The 20,692-nt window shown below is 55.6% G+C and overlaps 1 protein-coding gene across 1 annotated transcript; it reads right to left on the reverse strand.

Moving 5' to 3' along the window:
- Positions 1-759: 759 nt before the first annotated feature.
- HEYL (hes related family bHLH transcription factor with YRPW motif like) lies at positions 760-9,108 on the reverse strand. The gene is made up of 5 exons (XM_058819832.1): positions 8,916-9,108; positions 5,467-5,533; positions 5,047-5,130; positions 4,523-4,604; positions 760-3,210 (listed from the first exon to the last, which is right to left on the reverse strand). The coding sequence occupies exons 1-5, from the start codon at positions 8,993-8,995 to the stop codon at positions 2,540-2,542; spliced, it is 984 nt and encodes a 327-aa protein (XP_058675815.1). The 5' UTR covers positions 8,996-9,108; the 3' UTR covers positions 760-2,539.
- Positions 9,109-20,692: the final 11,584 nt, after the last annotated feature.

The following is a 20,692-nucleotide window of genomic DNA, read 5'->3' on the forward strand; positions in this document are numbered from 1 at the left end:
AATGGCCCCATTATTGCTCCTGAAGTTTCTCCCCGCTCCCAGACAGATGCTGCATCACAGCTGCAGTTGCTCCCTTCCAGCAATTCCCCACACAGCACTTAAGGAAGGGATTTATGGGCGGTTTTGAAAGGCATTTTGCAGCGAGAAGGAGTTATGGGAAAGGAAGTTGAATTCCCACCATTCCCCAGTAAAATTCTCCCAAGCATCTTTCACGAAGAGGGATCATTTACTGGTCTTTTCCTCAAAGTAGAGACAGGCTCTCAGCTGTGGCTCTTTGTTTAGTCCAAAGCATTTCCCCACAGTGAGATGCCATAGGGGTTATTCTGGTCCTGGCTGCAAAGGGTCAGCAGAGCAGGGCGAGCCCTCAGTCTGGCTGCAAGGCTCTGCCAGACCCCATCTCATCCCTGACACTTTTGTAAACATTAAATGAAATTATTTCGTCTTCTCAGGGCAAGCCTTGCTGAATGCCCATCTGATTCTGACTTGTTTTCCCAAGTAAAAAGCGTTAGGGCCAGAATGACCAAGAGCTATAAAACAATCAGAGGGGATGTCACATTAAAAGCTGCATCTTACCTTTCTTTTGAAGCTTTTCAGGAATCAAAACCTGCCACAAAATTACTCACCAATGACCTTCCCAGGTCCCTTCCGTGATCCGAGCAGATTGGATTCACTTCAACACTACATTGCACAACGAGGACAGGGGTTTGAAAGACTTTATTTGACACCTTAGCTGATGTCACAGCTTGTGAATCTAAGAGCACTGCACAGTGTAAAGTGAGGCCGTGAGCTCTAGTGCACAAACCAGCTGCAGGAACAGCCAGGGCCCACCAGGATTTCCCTCCTGTGACTTTATTAAAAGGGAATATGTTGTTCCTGGCTGATTCCAGCTCTCGAGGACAAGGGTGAGAAGCAGCAGAGGCATTTCTGTGTGTTAATGGGATGACTTCCACCAAAACAGCTGGGAGGGACTCACTTCCCAAACAATGCAGGTACATACATTGACATGTACACGGCAGATACCATCTGCAGGAAGGAAAACAACAGCTCATCCACACAGCCCAACCGGCTGCACCTCTGACCTGAGGCATGGGAAGAGTTTCTCCCATTCAAAAGAGATCTTCTCCCTCTTTTTCACCTTTCTTTGCACTGACCTCTTCTCTCTTTCCACCTCGTGGGCAAGGCTTGGGCATGCAGCTGGGTCCAGAATATTCTGCACCTGTATCCCAGCAAGTCAAGGCACAAATGCTTGTTCAGGTGAGGGGGAGCACTGGGACACCCTGCCCTGCCACCATGGGACGTGGCACAGGGTGGCTTAAAAGCTTCAAGCTTCTGTTCTTTCTGCCCAAAGAGGAGAGGAGGGGAGGCCAGCTGCAGGAGCAGAGGTGTGACCTGCTGTGACAGTCATCATGGGGCACACAGGGTGAGCTCTCAGGACTCAGGACAAGTGCAGTGACACCTCAGTCGGTTTTGGTCCCGGCCCAGGGAGGGGGATGAGAGGTGTGAGACCCAAACATAGTGCTGGAGAGAGAAAACAGAGACATCGTGGGAGGGGAGGGTGAGGGATGCTGAGCTCAGGGAGAACAAGGGAGGCACTTCAAATTCAGGCTGCTCCAGCCCATTTTCCCCCTTTGCAGTCACGGCCGTTCAGCAGGGGGTGGAGGAGAGACAGCTCCAGCAGGGAGGCTGGCAGGAGGAAAGGCATTTTCTTCTCACTTTGGCAGTCAGAGCCTTCCCTTTGGTGACAGGCGTCCCTTTGAAATCCTCTGTCTCACCTCTTCACACCTCGGTGCGGGGCAGGGGCTGTGCCCAGGCAGCCTGGCTGGCTGCTCCAGCAGGAGAAACCCAGCACAGGCCCTGCAGCCACGGCGGGATCTCAGCCGGGCTGTGGGAACGAGCTCTGCTAAGCCGCTGCCTCACTCCACCTTAAGGGCACATAAGTGGGAAAAGCTGGTAATGCAGAGAGGAAAGCACGGGGATTAGCAGGCAGCCAGTTCTCTTCGGGAGCTGGGGGGGCTGGAGCCTGCCTTGAGGGTGCCAGCAGTGCTGGACATGGGCTGTGAGCTGTGTCCATCCCAGCACACCAAAATTAGGTGCTGCAGCTGGGGGATGCGTCGCAGGGGATCGGCACGAGCAAGTCTGGCTGGCAGCTCCGTGTCCCGGGGGAAATAAAGGCAGTATTTCAAGGCTGGCTGTTTTCCAGAGGACAGCAAGGCTGGGTTCTGCACAGGGGTTTGCTGGAGGAGGAACGGGGCTGGGATACGCCTGTGCCCCCTCCCTCGTATATCCAGAAGGGTCTGGAGTGTGGCCTCGTGCAGACAAGTGCGTGGAACTGGATGTGATTTACGTTTGCAGGCATCACGAGGGAGAGGACGCGTGGTGGTGAGGCGAGGAGGGCGGCGCGAGGAGGGAGGCGAGAGCAGAGAGAATTTTCTCTATGGATCCTTGGCTTCTGCAAAGCAGGAAAGACGGCTTTTCAACCGAGTTTGTCCTCAGGGTGATGAACACTGAAGAACTCCTGTCTCCAGAAGAGGAGGGAGGGTCAGAAAGCCCCGATTTCCGTCGCCCAGGAGCGGCAGATCCTGGATGTCCCAACCCTGATCCCTGGTCCCTGCGTGGCAGCGCCCAAGACGGGAGGTGCCACGTAAGCTGGCGGCACAGGGATGCCTGCAGAGGCCGGGGAGAAGAGGAATGTGGCGATCTGGCTGCTCTTGGATGACCCCTCTCTCAGCGCTCCCGCTGGCGATGCCATCCTGGGCACGGCTGGCACGGCTGTGGCCGAGCTGGCACCGCGGGCTCTCCGGCTGGAGGAGCCCATCCTGCTGGCCAGGAAGCTCCGGCGGGAGGGCAGCATCTCACCGGGGACACGGCGGAGAGGGGCCGGCCTCACTGCAGGGCTGGGGTAGGGCAGGGAAGATGCAGTCAGAACGAGTGGAGCGGCAGGAGCAGCCTCCCTCCTGGGCATCTGCACTGGTCCCGCGGCGCCGTGCAGGAAGGACCAGGGCCAGCTCTGGATGGGCAGCAGGGAGGTGGCCACGGGTGAGGGCTCCATTTCTGCCACGTAGTTATTCAGGTGGGAGAGGAGTCGCAGCCGGATGGGGTCGGCAGCGTTTTGGCCCTCGAGGATGCCCAGGTACCTGACAACCTCGGTGAGGCACTCGCGGAAGCCGATGCTCCTGTAATCCACGGCCAGAGCCCGGGCATCCAGCAAGCCTGGAGAGAAAGGACGTGGGTGGCAGTAAAACCGTGCAGAGCTCAGGAATGCGCTTGGATTTCAGTACCCTCTCTAATGCACTGTGTATCTCACTTGAGGCACTTTGCTGCCGTGTGATGTTCCTGAAGCGGGCAGCCAAGTGGGTGTCCCAAGGGACTGGGCGTTTGTGAGATGAGAGAGGCATCTGTGGTTATCTCAGAGGGATAAACCTGCCAGGGTCAGGCAGGGTTTATCCCTCTGCCTGGGTCAGGAAGGGTTTTTTCCTATTGGATTCTATCAGTGACGCTGGAGATGTGGCTGTGGGATAGATTGGGCTGCCTTTGCCAGTGGGATATTCCACTCAGGACAGCGTCTCCTCAACGCACAGCTGAGCACCACTTCCCTCTGCCTGGCTCCCTAAATCTACACTCCCTTTAAAGCAGTGTCAGAACCAAAGCAGCTCAAAGCCACAGAAATCACCAGCCAACCACTGATTTTCAGGCTTCTGCTCCCAACTTGCAGCTTTATGAGACCATAAGCAATAAAGCAGAGAATGTCACAGCACAGTGAAGTGCTGGACCACTGTGCTTGATGGGGTCTCTCGTGACAATGCAGCCCTTTGTTGCAGTGCAGTCAAACTGAATATCTAAACAAATGTTCCAGACCAAGTTACAGCCCTGAACCAAAGCCTGGACGCCAGCAATGTCCCCAGCAAGCCAAAACTGGGTAGTAAGCAAGCCAGAGGCTTCTTTACTGGAGCTGTGATCTCCATCCTGTTAACTGGAACAGGACAGAGGGTCTGTACTGAGGTCTCAGTACAAATAAGACCTTTGTTGGATTTTGCACAGGGCTCCCTCTCTCTTCTTATAACAACCAAGAGACACACAGACAAAAAAAAAAAAAAAAAAAAGAACAGAAAGGGAAAAAAAGCCTTGTTTATTTGCAGAGTCCTCATGCAGAATTCAGCCTCCGCAGGAAATGTATCCCAGGGAGGAGGTAAAGAGTTTAATATGGTTTTTCTGGAAGCAGGCTCCATTTCTGAGCAGGAATAAATGAGTCTCTGGCAAAACAGCTTTTAGCAGGGGGTGTGACACCAACAGTGCTGTCCCTGTGGGGCTGGGGGTTCAGCATCCCACATACCCCAGACTCCCAAATGGATGCATGGGGTGCTGACCCATCTGTAGGAAAATGCCATCTGCCCTCCCTCAAAAGGCATTTCCCTTGGGAAGCAGGCAGAGCTGGCTGGAGGCAGCTCCCCAAATTCCAGTGGGGAATTTTCCTTCCAGGTTTGCACCTTCACCTCACCCATGTGCTCACAAGAGCAGCTCTTACCTGCTCCTCCTGTGGCGTGAAGCATTTTTAAGTGATCCACTGTCATTTGGAGAATTTCTGCCTTCTCCAGCTTGGAAGACCCCTGTGTTGGGAGCAGAAAGGAAAAGTCATTTGTCATTTTATGGCCCAGGGCTTTGTGCCTCTCAGGAGCCAGGGTCTGACCAATGATTTCCTCCCTGAAACCCAGGAGTGCTCAGAACAACACAAGGCATCCACTAGGACTCTGCTTTTCACATCAAGTGAGCAGAAAAAAGAAGGTCCTTCATGATGCAGATTGAAAAACCCCCATTTCTGTGCTTCCTCATACCTGAAAAACACTTCCTAGATTGATTTGATCCTCCCCAGGGCTCCTGAATATTTGCTAGCATCATTTCACCACCCCATTTCCACCACCTACTTACTCCCGCGAGGGAGGAGGATAAGAAAGGCAAAGCCTTGCTCCAGACTGCCTCATTCTGGGGGCTGTACCCCAAACCCTGCACGTCCCAGGGGGCACCAGGGGCTCCCCAAACCCAAACACACACCTGCTTCTCAAAGGCCGTGGGCACCAGGCGCCGCAGCTCCGAGAGGCTGCTGTTGATGCGGTCGCGGCGTCGCTTCTCGATGATCTGTGGGAGATTCCCAAGCAGACAGAAGGAACCACAGTTACTGACAGCCACAGCTCACAGGTCTGAAACCCTCCAGGTGCTTTGGAAGGGCTGTGTGTGTCAATGTTTTGGGGTGCAGGAGTTGGGTGGAGAAACGTGGGCTGGTGTGGTAAGCCCAGGTGAAATTGCTCTCCCATTTTCTGCCAATTGGCTTTTTGGGAGAGTTCTGCAGGAGGTGGAGCAGGAGCAGTGTAAAGGTGATTTTAACAGTAAGGAATGGCCAACAGCTCCCCAGTGCATACAGGACTAGCCTGACCAGGGGACACAGCTGCCCTGATCATCATAAAGAACACTCACCCCTCTCCTCTTCTTCCTGGCTTGTATCTGAGATGTCGTGGTGGGAGACACAGACCTGGAAACGTGGCTGCAAAGGAAGGAGAGGGGATCATTTCTGGCTGGAGAGCAACCTCTGTTGCACATATGTTCTACACACGTTTGCCATCTGCAGTTTCCTCCCCCCATCCCAAAAAATGTCTCCTGTGGTTCCCATCTCATTTTTACCCACAACACAGAGCTCAGGAATTGGGGATGGGGAGCAGAGCAGACACTTGAATCCCACTCTCTCCCCTCTGAGAATCTCCCATCAGCCTGGGACAGATTTCTGCACCAAACTGTCCATCCTCTCCCAGGAACAATTCCTCCATCCCAGCCTGTGATGGCATCTCCACAGGGCTGGAAAAGCAGCGATCTGAGCTCTGGAGTCACGGCCTTTTCTCCTCCACGTGTGAACCTCCCGTCTCTCTCTCGTGTCTGAGCCTGCCCTGTCTGCAGGGCTTTGCATCTCAGAGCTGTGATAGCAGGAGGGATGTGAGCCCTGGGATCCCAGCTCCCACCCAGGGAGGGCTGGCTGCTCCTCAGGGTGAGGCCAGTGGTGGCACTGATGTGGTTTCTGAGGGCTTCCCAGAGCAGTCGCTTCCCCAGCCACGATTTTCAGGGTGGGCTGGGATGTTCTGAACTCACAGACACCCCTGAACCGTTCACAGAGGACACCTGGTGACAGAGCAGGGACCCTCCTGCTGGCTCACAGGGGATGAGGGACATCATGGGGACAATCTAAGGAGCAGGGCCCCACAAACCACCCAGCTAAAAGCACCAAAGGTCAGCACAAGACACGCAGAAAGAAGCAAAGTTCAACCCATGGAGGTGAAGTCTCCATAACCACAGATAACCAGGCGTGGGAAACACCCTGCAGCAAGAACCCTGAGGCTGAGGAGGGGGATGAGGCTGGCTGGGCCCCCTCCCACCTCCCCCAAGCAGGGTTTGTCCCTCTGCAAAGGGCAGCTGGCTCGGGGCTGTCCCTGTGCCTTACCAAACTCAGAGTAGGGATGTGAACTCAGCCCTGGCCAGCCCAGCACGCCCCAAGGAGCAGAGCTGGTGCCACACACCCAAATCTGGAAAAGGGGCACTTGGGTCCACCCCAACACAAATGTTTTTCAGCTTGACGAAGCATTTTAATAAGAGTCTATTAAAGATTTCCCTGCACAGACAGTGCTGTCTGCAGCCAGCCGACCCAGGGCAGCCTATTAAAAATAGGCCCAAGCGAGCTGCTTTCAGAAGTGGTTTTACACAATAACACGTTCTTCTACTGCCTGCTCTGCTCATCTCCATGCAGGTCCCCTATTTGAATGTCTGCTGGGTGGGCTCTCTCTGGGCAGAGGTGCTGGCTGGCTCCACAAGTACTAACACGCATTGCCAGCTACACAGATACACAGAAAATGAGCAATTTCGGTGTGAAAACAGGCTCTGTATGGACACCAGGGCGTTTCAGGTGCAGGGGGCAGGTGCTGAATCCACCTGGAAATGCAAAATAGGCATCCAAAGAGGAATAGTGATTTTTGAAACTCTTTGTAGAGCTGTCTGGATGCTTTGCTCTCAGTGAGCTCTTGGTGATGTGGACATCAACACCCATCTCACTGCAAAATGTATTTTAAGAATACATCTGGTGGATTTGAACCACATAAAAAGTAGCGTGAGCGTATTCTCCAATGATTAAAATTGCTGCATTGCTCTTTGCTTGGTTTTATCATCCACAGCACAACTCTGGCTGTGACCTGAGCAGATCTTGCACTTCTGCAGTGACCCCGCAGCCTAAACTTGCTCCACACACCGATCCAAGCCTCACACCCGGCGTGACTCATCCCCTCACTGCAGTGAAACTGGTTTGCCCAAAGCACCCAACCGATGGGTAATGGGCTGGGAACCCCAGCCAGGCAGGCAGCCTCTCTCTGCTCTAATCACTCCTCCTCCTCCTCACTCCCCACCTGGAAATGTTTGATTTTTCTGGGTGCACCAGCATCCCGTGCAGGCTGGCATTACTCAGGGTGTGCCCCCAGCAGGGCAGGAACTGCTCTTTTGGCCGTAGATTTGCGTGGCATGAGGAACAACATCCACCTATACAAATATCACCAGATCACAGCCAGCCTGGTTCCACCACTGGAAACACATTAGCAGCACCACAGAGAGATTAAAAGTTCATCATTACTGGTCATGAAAATAAAATATTGTGACAATTCCAGTGTTCTATCCCTGTGGGCTCTGTGCTGCACTGATGTGAAGAGGTGGGGTACATTTCAGCTGCAGCAGGAAAGCGGCTTAAATATTGATGCACTTGGAAATGCATAAGGGCTCAGGGAATTTCTGCAGGACATTTTGTGTAAGACGTGCCTGACTCTGCTGCGACTGTATCAGAGGCAGATTCATGAATTGAGTCCCATGAGAAGCTGAGCTTGGCACCAGCCAGGCAGTTCCTCCACTCAGGATAGCAAAGAGCAAGAGGGAACGAATTAATCCAAGGCCTCGCTGGACGCTGAGGGAGGGGAAACGCTTGGCTACTGAAACAAGAGTTCAAAAGCAGCTGATTTTTGGATGGGAACAAATAACAGAGCCTTTCCTTCATCCCCTGTGCTCTCTGCACCCTCGGGAGGGCTGACCCAGCCTGGGGTGCCCGGTGCCAGGGGAGCCTGAGGGCATCGCCAGGGGAACCACACACGGCTCCTGTCCTCGCCATTCCCTCACAAACAGCAAAGCCAAAATTGCAGCTCGGCAGCGATGGGACAGAGCCTGCATTGCCGAGGGGCATCGGGACAGCCCTTCCCTAGCACATCACAGCCCCAGCTGCTGCCTTACCGATGCACCAGCACGGCAGAAGCGTTTTTCTCATGCAAAACCCCCCTTTTCTTCCACATTCCCTGTGAGCCCTCGGGCTGCCTGAGTGCAGGGCTGTGGGTGCCTCTGCTCTGGGGGGGCTGCCCCATCTCGGGGTGCAGAGGACAGAACGGGTCCCACTGCCCTTCTGCCACCTGGCAGGAGAAGCCACCTTTGATGGGATTCTCCTGACTTTAATACTTGCATGGCCACTTGGGTTTCCTTGCTGGGTCAGCCCCATGGCCAGCACCAGCCCTGGGTGGCACTCTGGGGTCATCCTGCAGGACCCCGAGGGGTTAACCGAGGTGCGAGGGACTGTCGGTGCGGCGGTGCCAGCCCCGGTGCCCTCCCTTGCTGTGCCCGGTGCAGCGTGGCAGACCCGGAGCCCTCCCTTGCCATGCCCGGTGTAGCTGTGCCAGCCCCGGTGCCCTCCCTGGTGCCCTCCTGTGCCGTGCCCGGTGCAGCCGTGCCAGCCCCGGTGCCCTCCCTTGCCGTGCCCGGCAGGCACCGAGCGCTGCCGCCCCTCTCAGCCCGCGGGGAGCGGTCCTGGAGTTTTGGGGTTTTTTACCCCAAATCCCGCGTGGGACGGAGCCTGCCCTCACCTGTACTCCTCCTCCCGGCCCACGTCGATGGTGCCGTCAGACTCGGTGTCGGACGAGCTCTCCTCGCAGAGCCGCTTCATGCTGGCACGGCGAGAGGCCGCTGGGCTGGCCGAGGTTTCCCCACGCGTGGCCCCGGTGCCGTCCGTGCCCGCCGTGCCCGGGGCAGCGCTCCGGTGCCGTCCGTGCCCGCCGTGCTCGGGGCAGCGCTCTGCCCCTGCCCGCGCTCCGCCGCTCCGGCCCCGCACGGCTCCTCCCCTGCCCGCTGCGCCTCTCCCGCCCCCGGCTCGCCTTGCCCGGCTCCCTCCCGGCACGTCCCCACCTCCCGGCTAATGGGTTAATGAGCCACCATCTCCCGGGAGTGACGGATTACGCGGCCGCGCCGGCGCTCCCCGGTTCCCAGGGCCCCCCCTGCGAGCCCCGCCGCCTCCTCCCGCTCGCTGGTCGAAATCCCAAGTCTTCCTGTAAAAGGAACAGTCTGTGTGAACCGTCTCATGTCCCCCCCGCTCCTGCCCGCGGCCCCCCTTCCTCCCGCCGCACATTGGCCTCAGCCCCAGTTTAAAGGGACCAGTGACCTCACTGGCAACAGAAAACCGTGGGAAAGAGATGGGACTGATAAAGCCTCGAGTTGTTTCAGGGAAAAATCAACATCCAGCCCCACACGCACACGCATGTCTGCCCGGCTCTGCGGGCTCGGGGCTCGCTCGGTTCGGCTCAAGGGGCTGCCATCGATCGGCGGCCACCGGCGAGGGCCGGGTGGCAGCGGTGGCACCGAGCTCGGGCCGGCTCTGGTGCCACCGGGAGCTCGGGCCGGCTCTGGTGCCACCGGGAGCTCGGCTCCCTGCCACGCTCCCACAGCCTCGGAGCCTCCTCAAGTGCCAGCTCCCGGCGCTGCCAGGGCGTTTGACACCGACCCTGCGAGGCAAAACGGCCGAAGCCCAACTTAAGGCTTTGTAACGCTATTTCTGGTCTCTTTTCACAATGCTGGAAACTTTAACCCACAGCCCAGCACCGAGCGAGCATCTCCCTTTCCCCGCTCCTGCAGGAATCTGTTTTTCAGAGCCCTGCTGCTGCTGCTGCTGCTAAAATCCCCCAAGGCAGCAAAAACGTGTGCGTGTGGGAGAGAGACAGGGAGAGAGGAGGAGGGAGAGCGCCGAAGTGGAGGTTCCCAGTACGAAAATAATGCCTTTTATTTTGAAGAAAATAATCAGCGCTGAGATCTGGCAACACGTGGGTTTCCCAAAGCCCTTGTGCAGAGACCGCGGCGGCGATAAGAGCCCGGGCCAGCCAAGCCGCCCGTCTCCCGCGGCCTCCCGGGCTGCGCTCCCTATCTCCCTCAGCCATCTCTGCCAGCTCACCCACCGAGGTGTCTGCGATTCCCCAGCAGCTCCGGAAAAGCCAAATCCCGGCTCCTGCCTGCCCTTCGCCCACGCTGAGCACAACACAGACCCACCCCGGAGAAGATTTTGGGACTGAACCTCACCGTCCTCCCTTCTGAAGTGGAGCAGCAGGGACCTGGGCTGGAGGGGAGCGCTGAGATCTTGGCAGTGTTTGTAAACTGAAAAAAAAGGGAGTAAAACCTTTGCTTTAGGTCGCAGCGCTTTGTTGCTCTAATTCTGGTGTTTTGTTTTCACTGTGAGAAGTGGTCAAGAAGCCGAGCTGTTATTAGCTTACATTTCCGAATGAAAAGTTACTTTGAACCAGAAGAATTAGAAAAGTGTTATTTTAGCAGTTTTGAGACCCGCTCCTCCTCCCTTTCCAAAGTGATTTCAGTTAGAAACACATACATCTCCAAACCAAACTTCCCATAAACATGTGTTTTTGAGAGATTAATACTCTTTCCACCGATAAAACCATTTAAATGGGATCCTGAGATTGGTTGTTTCAGGCTCTTGCTCATATCACAGCGAGCCTGAATCAAGCCGAGCCCAGACCTGCCACAGAGGGACACTTTTCTTCTCCATCAGAAAGGAATTCACTGTCCAGACTCCATCTTTTCTGGTCCCTGTCTAAGCATCATTATCTGGGTTCAATTGAAGTGTAATTGGCAACATGTTTTTCTAGGATTACACTTCATTATGAGCAGAGCAGGGGCCCCCAAACCCACTTCTCCTGTAATCGGATCCCTTCTCCAGCCTGTGCTCCTGGAGAGTCGTTTCCAACCGACCCCAGGGATCCCGGGGGGGATTGTGAGGGACATCTGAGCCACCCCAGATGGAGCAGGGACCCCTCAAGGGGTGGTTCAGTGGAGACAACAGGGAAGGATTAAATGGGCTTAGCTGCGTAAGGGGAGCTGATTTTGGGAGTGTCACCCACGTCCCACGGGAGGGAGCAGCCAGATGTCACCCACTGCAGGCAAGGGGTGCAGAAATGGGGGTTCTGCCCTTCCTGGCCTCTCCCTGGGCATCTTTGCAGCCAATTCCCACGGCACAGTGACCCCGAGAGCAGAGCCACGAGCAGTGGGTGCCCAACCTCTGCCCAGAGCTGCTTTGCTCTTCCCTGGAGAGCTCCAGGCTTCTCCACAGCCAAGCCAGGGAATTATCAGAGGAAATCTCTCCCCAAGCCCTGAATTAACAGCACTGTCCCAGTGCTCGGGGCTGTTTCCCCTCTGCAATCACAGCTGGCGTTGCTGCAGTGCCTGTGGGACCCCTGTGAGACCCTCAGGGACTCAGGAGCTGCTGAGAGCTGTCCCCTGCTCCGGCTGGCTGTGCCTCTCCGTGGTGGGAACCGCTTCCAGAGGATGGGTGTCACGAGGACGGGGCTAAGCCATCCATCACACCCAGCACTAATTGGCTCCCCTGCTTCAGAGGCCAAGGAATAAGTGAGCTGCAAAGATTGATGTCCCTTCCCTGCAGCAGGAAAAACTCTCCGGGCCAGGGCTGAGGGTGGATCCCTGCCAGGGGTTGCCTAGGTTTGCCTGTGCCAGGCCTGTCCTGGGGGTGAGAGGCTCCAGACTGAGTGTCCCTGGAGGGGCAATGGTCAGCCCAGCCACCAACCCCCCTCCCAGGCCGGGACCACGCTGCTCCCTCCCCTCCCTGCCTTCCCAGCTCTGGGAAATGTCCCAGGAGAGCGGCCAGCTGTGAAAAGCTGCAGCAGCTGGAATGTGGGAGGGAGGGCAAGGCTTCTGGAAAGGCAGAGCAGCCGGGGAGCAGGACTTATCTGTTACCTCCCCGTGAACTGACACCTCTGGTTTAACCCCGTGCGTGCCTGGAATGCCCTGTCCTCACATCTTCAGTCAGCATCACCTCCCAGCCTCAGGTCCCACAGCTGTAATTTCCAAGGCAGAGGCCTCGCAGGGATGCTGGACAGGATTCCTGGCTGCGGACAGGCTGCCTCCCTCCGTGGCTAAGCAGATCCATCAGAGTCAGGAGAGCCAGGGCTTTCAGGAGGTGATTTGGGATGAAAGCGTGGAGGGATGAATTCGCTATCACCTCGGCGCTCTGTCAGATCTGGAGCAGGGCCAGCAGAGGATTGTTTGCCGTGGCTCTGCTCCAAGCCAGAGGCACCACAATTGCAAAGTCCCCCCCACTTCCCCGGCCCACGCAATGCCGAGCCCGCCCAGCCCGCTGCTACGGGCAGGCCAGGGGAGGGAAAAACAGCATTTTCCCACAAAGCCGTGGCCTCACCCTTCCCCAGGCAGGCACAGCGAGCTGGAATCCGGCGCTGCCCTCACCATCCTGGCAGGGCTGGCTGTGTCCTCACACCTATTGCCCCACGGCGGGTCTGGGAATGTGGCTCAGCCCTGCAATCCCATGGAATCCAGAGGCTGCACCTGCCGGGCTCACAGCTGGGACACCCTGCAGCTGCTGGTGTCCCCTTGGGTCTGTGCCACTCTGTGTCACCGGGGCAGTGGGGCAGGATCACCATCCTGATGGTTTAGCATCACACACCACCAGTGGGTTGTGCCTCAGTTTCCCCACCCACAATGGTGCTGCTGCACCGGGCACTCGCTTTACAGAGAAGCCACAACGAGTGATGATTGATATTGCACCAAACCTGCCCACAGATGGGGTCACTGCATGTCCAGGAACCCCCTGAGGTCAGGGCCATCCAGAGAGGGACTGAGGACTTGTGGCCACTGGACACTGGGCTGCTCCTCTCTGGTGTTTTGTACTCATAGAGGGCGGTGGGTACAAGGTGAGGGTGATGGGACACAGGTGAGGGTGATGGGGACAAGGTGAGGGTGGTGGGATAATATGAGGGTGGTGAAGACAAGATGAGAGTGATGAGGACAAGGTGAAGGTGATGGAGACAAGGTGAGGGTGATGGAGACAAGGTGAGGGTGATGGGACAAGGTGAGGATGGTGGGGACAAGGTGAAGGTGATGGGGACAAGGTGAGGGTGGTGGTGAAGGTGATGGGGACAAGGTGAGGGTGATTGGGACAAGGTGAGGGTGGTGGGGACAAGATGAAGGTGATGGAGACAAGGTGAGGGTGGTGGGATAATATGAGGGTGGTGAAGACAAGATGAGAGTGATGAGGACAAGGTGAAGGTGATGGGGTCAAGGTGAGGGTGGTGGGGCACAGGTGAGCTGCTGTGGCACCCCATGACCATCCTGCAGCCCTGGGTTCTGTGGCTCTCACTCTCAGGGATAGATGAGCCAGCCCTGGAGATGCCAGCCCTGCTCCACTCTGGAAAGCCTTGGATGGCCTCAGGGCTGCACTCCTGCTAGGAAACAAGAGGAGCTGGGATGGGAAAACCCATGGCTGGTGAGGCAAGGTCCTGGCCTTCCCCCGGGGCCAATCCCCAGGGCTCCGGGGAACACAATGCCTTTGTTTGGGACTTGGCCCGGGCAAGGAGCCCTTCCCTCCCTGCTCAGCCCCAAAACACCAACCCTTCAAAAGGCCGGTCCTCCCTCCCCTTCCCCCAGCAATGCTAATGTGCCAGGCCTCTTCTCATGAACCCTGGGAGAGATCGGGCTGGTAGACAGCTTCACCACTTGTTAAATGTGTGTTTAGCGATCTTGTGAGTAGACAAGAACAAATACAAACAAGCCGGGCTGGAGAGCCCCTGCCCCTCCGCCCTGCCTGGAACGCAGCAGCCCCAGAGCCTTTCTTCTCTAACCACTTCAAACTTTCATTTCTTCTGAAGCCACAACAAGGCACACTTTGTAAAGCAAATGAGTAAACAGCAACTTTCAGCTTAAAAGGAAAACAAGGGGGAGGGACTGTTTTTAATTACGGGATTTTAAAAAGGGCTTTATTCTGTTAATTGCTTTCTGTTGTAAAATGTTCTCCTGCGCGCAGCCCTGGTTCTAGCTGCGTCGCTGCTGGCCAGATGGCACTGCAGAGGCAGTGACAGCATGTGCCTGTGCTGCTTGGCTTCACAAGTGCCTTTAACATTCACAGACATCACCCCCGAGCCCTCCCAGCCCCCCGGAAGCGACACGAAACACGGAGCCTCGCCCAGACGTGGCCGCAGCCTTGGCACATCCAGCCCCCATCTCTCCCAAAGCACGGAAAAGCCTCTGCAGCTTGCAGGGCGAGCTCCCAAAAGGGGATAATTGGTGCTGATTGCCTCGGCTGCTGCAGTGTCACCGATGTTCGTGCGAGGTGCTGAGCTCAGCCCCGACCCACCCTCGGCGTGATGGAGCTGCGGGTCTGGCGTGCGTGGAGGCATCTGGGGCTCTCCGTGTGTGTGTGTGTGTGCAGATCCTGTCCTGGTGATCACAGCCAGCCTGGCAGACACCCCCAGAGCCCGGGGGAACAGAGGGATTGGGAACAGAGAGCTCAGGGGTGTGATGGTGTTCACAGGGGTCCCAGGATGAAGGAAGAGATGAGGAACTGGCTCCATGTTTCAGACGGCTTGATTTATTGTTTTATGATCTATATTATATTAAAACTATACTAAAAGAATAGAAGAAAGGAGAATAGAAGAAAGGAGAATAGAAGAAAGGGTTTCATCAGAAGGCTGGCTAAGAATAGAAAAAGAAGGAATGATAACAAAGGCTTGTGGCTCAGACAGAGTCTGGACAGCTGGACAGTGATTGGCCATTAATTAGAAACAACCACACGAGACCAATCCCAGATGCCCCTGTTGCATTCCACAGCAGCAGATAATCAAGGTTTGCATTTTGTTCCTGAGGCCTCTCAGCTTCTCAGGAGGAAAAATCCTAAGGAAAGGATTTTTCATAAAATGTGTCTGTGACACAGGGGTGCATGGGAGGATCTGGAGCAGCAACGCCACCAGTGAGGTTGTCACCGTGCTGGGGACAGATGGCACGGGGAAGGGGCAGGGAGAGGTGGCTGCAGGAAACTCTTTTCCAATTGGATCAGCGCCAGGATGGGGAGAGTGAGGGAAGGAAACAGAGCAGGGATGGCCTTGGGCTCCTGGCACGTGGAGACCCTAAAATCTCACTGCACCCTGGGTGCTGCAGGGGTTTCCGCAAGGCCATGGATGCCTCAAAAGGGACCCAGGCAGTGAGGGGAGGAGGTAGAGAGGTTTGCTCCCCATGTGGAGCTCACACTCCTCCCTCCCTTGCTGGCTTCCAGGAGGGAGCACACACATGTCTGGGGAAACAGGGACAAGGAGCTCCCAGCCAGCAGGGGAAGGGATCATTCCCTGGCAATTCCAGCACAAAGGAGGGGAAATGCACATCCAGACGGCTCCCAAAGCCACCAGCCCTCTGCCACAGAGGCCCCAGGGTCAGGGATCACGCAGAGTTCAGGGCAGGGGTGAAGCTGCAGGCCTGGGGGGAGCTGCTCCCTGCGGCACTTCCAGCTCCTGGCTTTGCTCCTGGCATGGCCTCTCCCCACTCGGAGCGTCCCCCACCACCTCACGCTGCTGTTTTCCACGCTGGCGCTTCCCACAGAGTCATTAAAGCTGCGAGAGACCCTTAAAATCGAGTTTAACCATTAACCCAGCACCGCCATGCTCTTTATTAAACCCTGTCCCCAAGTGCCACATCCATGTGGTTTTGAACTCTTCCAGGGATGGCGATTCCTCCATGCCCTGGGCAGCTCATTCCAGCGCCTGACCACCCTTTCAGTGAAGATATTTTTTTTTCTGTTATCCAATCTAAACTTCCCCTGATGCTGTCTCCTCTCATCTTGTTGAGAGCAGAGCCTGACCCCCCTCCTGTCTGTCCCCTCCTGTCAGGGAGTTGTGCAGAGCCAGGGGGTCCCCCCTGAGCCCCTTTTTCACCCAGCTACTCCTCATCCCAATTCTGCTCCACGGAGCTGCTTTGATCAGGAAATCTCCTCCTAAAAAACAAACTCAGAGGAGACAGCAGTGGCAGCCAGAGGTGCTCAGAGCCCGCTGTGCCCATGGCACCAGGCAGCTTTTCCTGCCTTTTCCTGCGCCCACCACGGCGTGGTTCTGCTCCTGCCAGCAGCCAGCAGCTGCTGCTGAATGCTCACTCTCTCTAATTGAATAGCAGGAAGCTCAGCCTCGTTCCTTCGCCTCTCGGGCTGTCAGCTGGAACAATCGCCCACCTGTGGCACCGCCCCGGGGACATAAATAAGGAACAAAACACAATCGGCTGCCCGAGGAGTGGTTCCCAGCGGATCAGCCCATAGTGGGTGCCCGCGCTGGGGAGAGGTGTCTGTGCACAGGGAGAGGGGACTGGCACACCTGGGAAAGGAACCGGGATAGCTGAAACAGGGTATTACATCACACTGCAACACAGCGCTCCCATCCCGCGCTGGGATTGTCCAGCAGCCGCCCCGTGTCTCCAGGACAGAGCCCAGACTGTGCTGGCGGCTCCCTCGCTGCTTTTTCCCCGTTTTCCCGAGCGCTGCTGCGAAGCCAAGAGGCAGCGAGAGCTCCTTGCTGGAGCTGCGCCTCCCTCGCCGCCACCCAAGGCGCTTCCCCGGCACTCACAGCATCATTTCACAGCATCAGCTCACAGCATCATTTCACAGCATCAGCTCACAGCTCACAGCCGGGCCCTGCTCCCGCCGGGATGCTCCCGAGGCCGCGGCCGGCACAGCTGGGCTGGATCTGACAGCCCTGCACAGCTGGAGGGAGCCCAGCTGGGGATGGGGATGGGGATGGAGGGAGGTGCACGGAGCCTCCGGGAGGGCAGTGGGAGCCACCAGCGCGCACACGCTCGGGCCAGCGCTGCTGCCACAAGAGGAAATTATTAATTTGCTGGGAATAAAGTCGGCAGCGAGTCAAAAACCATCCTTCTCCCCATGTGGTGGGGGAAAGGCTCTCCCAGGCTCCCCTGGCAGCAGCCCTGGTGGGGTGTGGATGGGCTGGGAACCGTCCCCAGGGTGGTGGGATGTGGATGGGGTGGGCACCGTGTCCCCATCCCGGGATGGAACGCAGCCAGGATTCACCCAGACGTGGCAGCTCTGCTCCCAGCACGGCACCTGTGCCACCCTCACCCCTGGCGCCATGCAGGGGACGCGTCCCCCTCCCTGATTTGTCCCCACCTCACAGCCCTTCCCTGTTTGTTTTCCCGCTGCTGCCTCCCTCCAGCTCCCCGAGTGGAGCCGGGGTATTCAGGGCTCACAGCCTGAATGAAGCCAGATCCCTGGACACATTCCTGTGGTTGTTGCTTTTTTTTTTTTTTCCTCTTTTTCTCTTTCTTCCCCCCTCCTCCTGCTCTCCCTCGCTTGGCACAAGCTAAAGGATTCAAAAGGAAGCCAGGCTTGGCAGACACGGGGGGAGGAGGGAGTGGGGAGATGAAAGAAGGCCTCTCTGCAGCTTTCCCTTCCAGTTCCCACACTCAGCCGGCGCAGAGAGCTCCTAATGATTCCCAGCCGCACCTGGAGGAGGAGGAGGAGGAGGAGGAGGAGGAGGAGGAGGAGGAGGAGGAGGGCTGTTTGTGCAGCCAGCAGGACAAGCCCCCATCACCCCACCCCTGCCCCACAGCCGGGTCATCCTGGGTGACAAAGTGCCTGATAAGGGTGTGTGTCCCATGCCAGAATTGGCACTGAGGAAAAAAATCTCTGCGTGCCCAGCTTGGTGGGCTTCAAGCACATTCCGGGGGCTCAGATGCCCCTTCACAGCCCCCAAACACGCACCTGAAGGGAAGGAGCGCCAGGTGGCACCGGGGAAGGCGGGGATGCCATCAGGGCACCAAGGAGGGGACGTCGGGCACCAGGTCACCTCTGGTGGCACTCGCAGCCCTCCGCGCCCTCTCGTGGCACCTGCTCAGCGCCACAACTGTCCCTGTCCCCGTCCCTGTCCCCGTCCCTGGGGCAAAGCCATCCCCATCAGGATGGACCCGAATCGCGGCAATGTCCACTCGTGCTCCAATTCCCACCAAGAATCAGCACAGCTTCCCTCATCGTGCATTAGGAGCAGATTTTCCCTCATTTATCCTCCCTGGCATCCTCAGCTTCTCTGTGCAACCAATGCCAGGGCCTGACCACCCTCGGAGGGAAGGATTTATTCCCAATATCCCATTTTAAATCGACATTTCTTCAGTTTAAACCCATTCTCCCTCACCCTATCACTCCATGCCCTTGCCCAAACCCCTCTCCAGCTCTCCTGCAGCCCCAGAGGGTCCTGAGACCCCCCTGCTCTGCTCTGCTGGGCTCCCAGGGGTGGTCATGGCACAGCCCCATCCGGCAGAGAGCTGCCAGCAGAGCTTTGAACGCAGCCCCGGTAACGGAGCCGTCCCTGCAGGAATGGGAGAGCGCAAGGACGGACAGATCTCCGCGGGCAGAGCTGGGAAAATGAAGCAGTTTTTCCTAAAAGGGGATGTCCAGGCAGGGGAGCGGGGTGGGGTTGCTCTGTGGCTCCAGCCCTGTCGGGTTTTGGTTGTTAATTGCTGCCCCCAGATGTGCAGGGTGTCTCTGCTTCGAGAGAGGAGAGGCTGGACTCTTCACTTTTCGGTCTTGAGGTTGTTTATTAATTCTTATCTGTAAAATTTTCTTTCTGCTCATCAGGGCAGCCACGGGCACTCCCTGTGTTGTCCTTTTATACTACAAACTACGTATAACATATAAACATACGTATAACGGCAGAAAATGGAGAACATTTCTCTACCTCCATCTTCTGCTGTGATGTTGGCACTTTAGGATTGGTTTGGAGTAGAAGTTCACTGTCTAACACAGGTGATAGGTATTGGAAAGTAATTGTAAATATTGTACAGGTAGTTTGTAGTATAAAGAGACAAAAGGATAAAGAGGGTGGTCACAGTGCCTCTGGCTGTCCTGCTGAGCAGACTTCGGCTGGACAGGGGAAAAATTTTTACAGATAAGATAAACAACAGTAATATATAAATAATAATATATAATTAAATACTAAATTATTAATAGTAATAATAAATATTAAGAGTAATTATTAATTAAGAAAATAAATATTAATAACAAATATTGAATAATAAATAATAAATACAAATAATAAAATAATAAATTTTATTTGTATAAATACATAATTATATAGTTTATTATTATATAATATGTAATATATAATATCGAATATATAATACTATATAAAATATAGTATACATATATATTAATATATAATATATATAATATATAATATATAATATATAATATATAATATATAATATATAATATATAATATATAATATATAATATATAATATATAATATGTAATATGTAATATATAATAGATAATATCTATATTGTTTGCATTTATATAAATATATAATTTATTTTTGGATAAACAACTCTGAGACCGAAAACTGAAGAACTCCAATTCATTCTTCGAAACAGAGACTTTTCACCTATCTCAGGGCTGAATTAACAGCAGAACTCACCAGAGAGCATCTCCGGAGGAGCTGGCCCAGCCCGGAGCTGCCTCTTGGCAGGGAGGCTCCATTGGGTCACAGCTCCCTCGGTGGCCCTGGCTGTGCTCAGAGGGGACCATTTTAGGCGCTGGTGACAGAGGTGTCAGCAAGCACGGCCAAAAATAGCAGTGTTGAAGGGACGAGATGGTCGGGCTGCTCAAACCCTGGCACGGCCCCAGCGGCGCTGATAGCGAGTGCCCTTTGCTTGTTCTCCTGCCTCCAGGTCCCCTTATCTGTCCCTCCAGCTCTGGGTGTTTCTGTCACCCTGTCACCAGCTGCCCTGCACTGACATTTTATCCTGCAGGCTCCTGCTCGGGGTTGTTGGTGCCTATTCTGCTTTCCAGGGAGGGTGTAACACTGCAGAGGAATTCCCAGCTGGGCCACAGGACAGGCCTGCATTTGTGTGACCAGGATCTGCAGGGGCTCCACTGCACTCCAGAGCACTCCTGGGTTTCTGCTTTCCCTCCCTAAGGAGCTGCAATCATCCTCTGATCATTCATCAAATTTGGATTCACCATCCTAGGAAGCGTTCAAGGCCAGGTTGGACTGGGCTTGCAGCACCCTGGGACAGTGGGAGGTGTCCCTGCCCATGGCAGGGAGTGGCACTGGGTGATCTTCAAGTTCCCTTCCCAAACCAGTCTGGGATTCCACGATCCTGCCATGCTGATGGGGGAAACTGAGGCAGGGACGTGGCACAACTCCCCCGGTGCCCACAAAGGACCAGGAGAGCAGAGCCCAGGCTCTGCCCAACCTCCCTGCCACGCTCACCAGGGCCGTCCCACTCTCTCAACACACCCCACGAGTTTCTGGGGGTTAAATCCCGAATTTGTCACGAGCAGCAGCTCAGCTATTCAGGGTGGTGATTACCTCGGGAACATCTGTGCTGACAATTGCTGAGTGGCAGCATAATTCCCACCAGCTCTGCCTCCTCCTCCTCCTCCTCCATGGGCTTCATTTCAAAGCACTGCAAAGCCCTGCTATGCCTGATCAAGGGAAAAGCTTGGAAGACAGGCAGCAGAATCAAAACCTCAGGCTTGCAGCAAATCCCAAATCCACCTGCACAAAGCTG

Source organism: Ammospiza caudacuta, chromosome 25, assembly GCF_027887145.1.
Source record: "Ammospiza caudacuta isolate bAmmCau1 chromosome 25, bAmmCau1.pri, whole genome shotgun sequence".
NCBI classification, from domain to species: Eukaryota; Metazoa; Chordata; class Aves; order Passeriformes; family Passerellidae; genus Ammospiza; species Ammospiza caudacuta.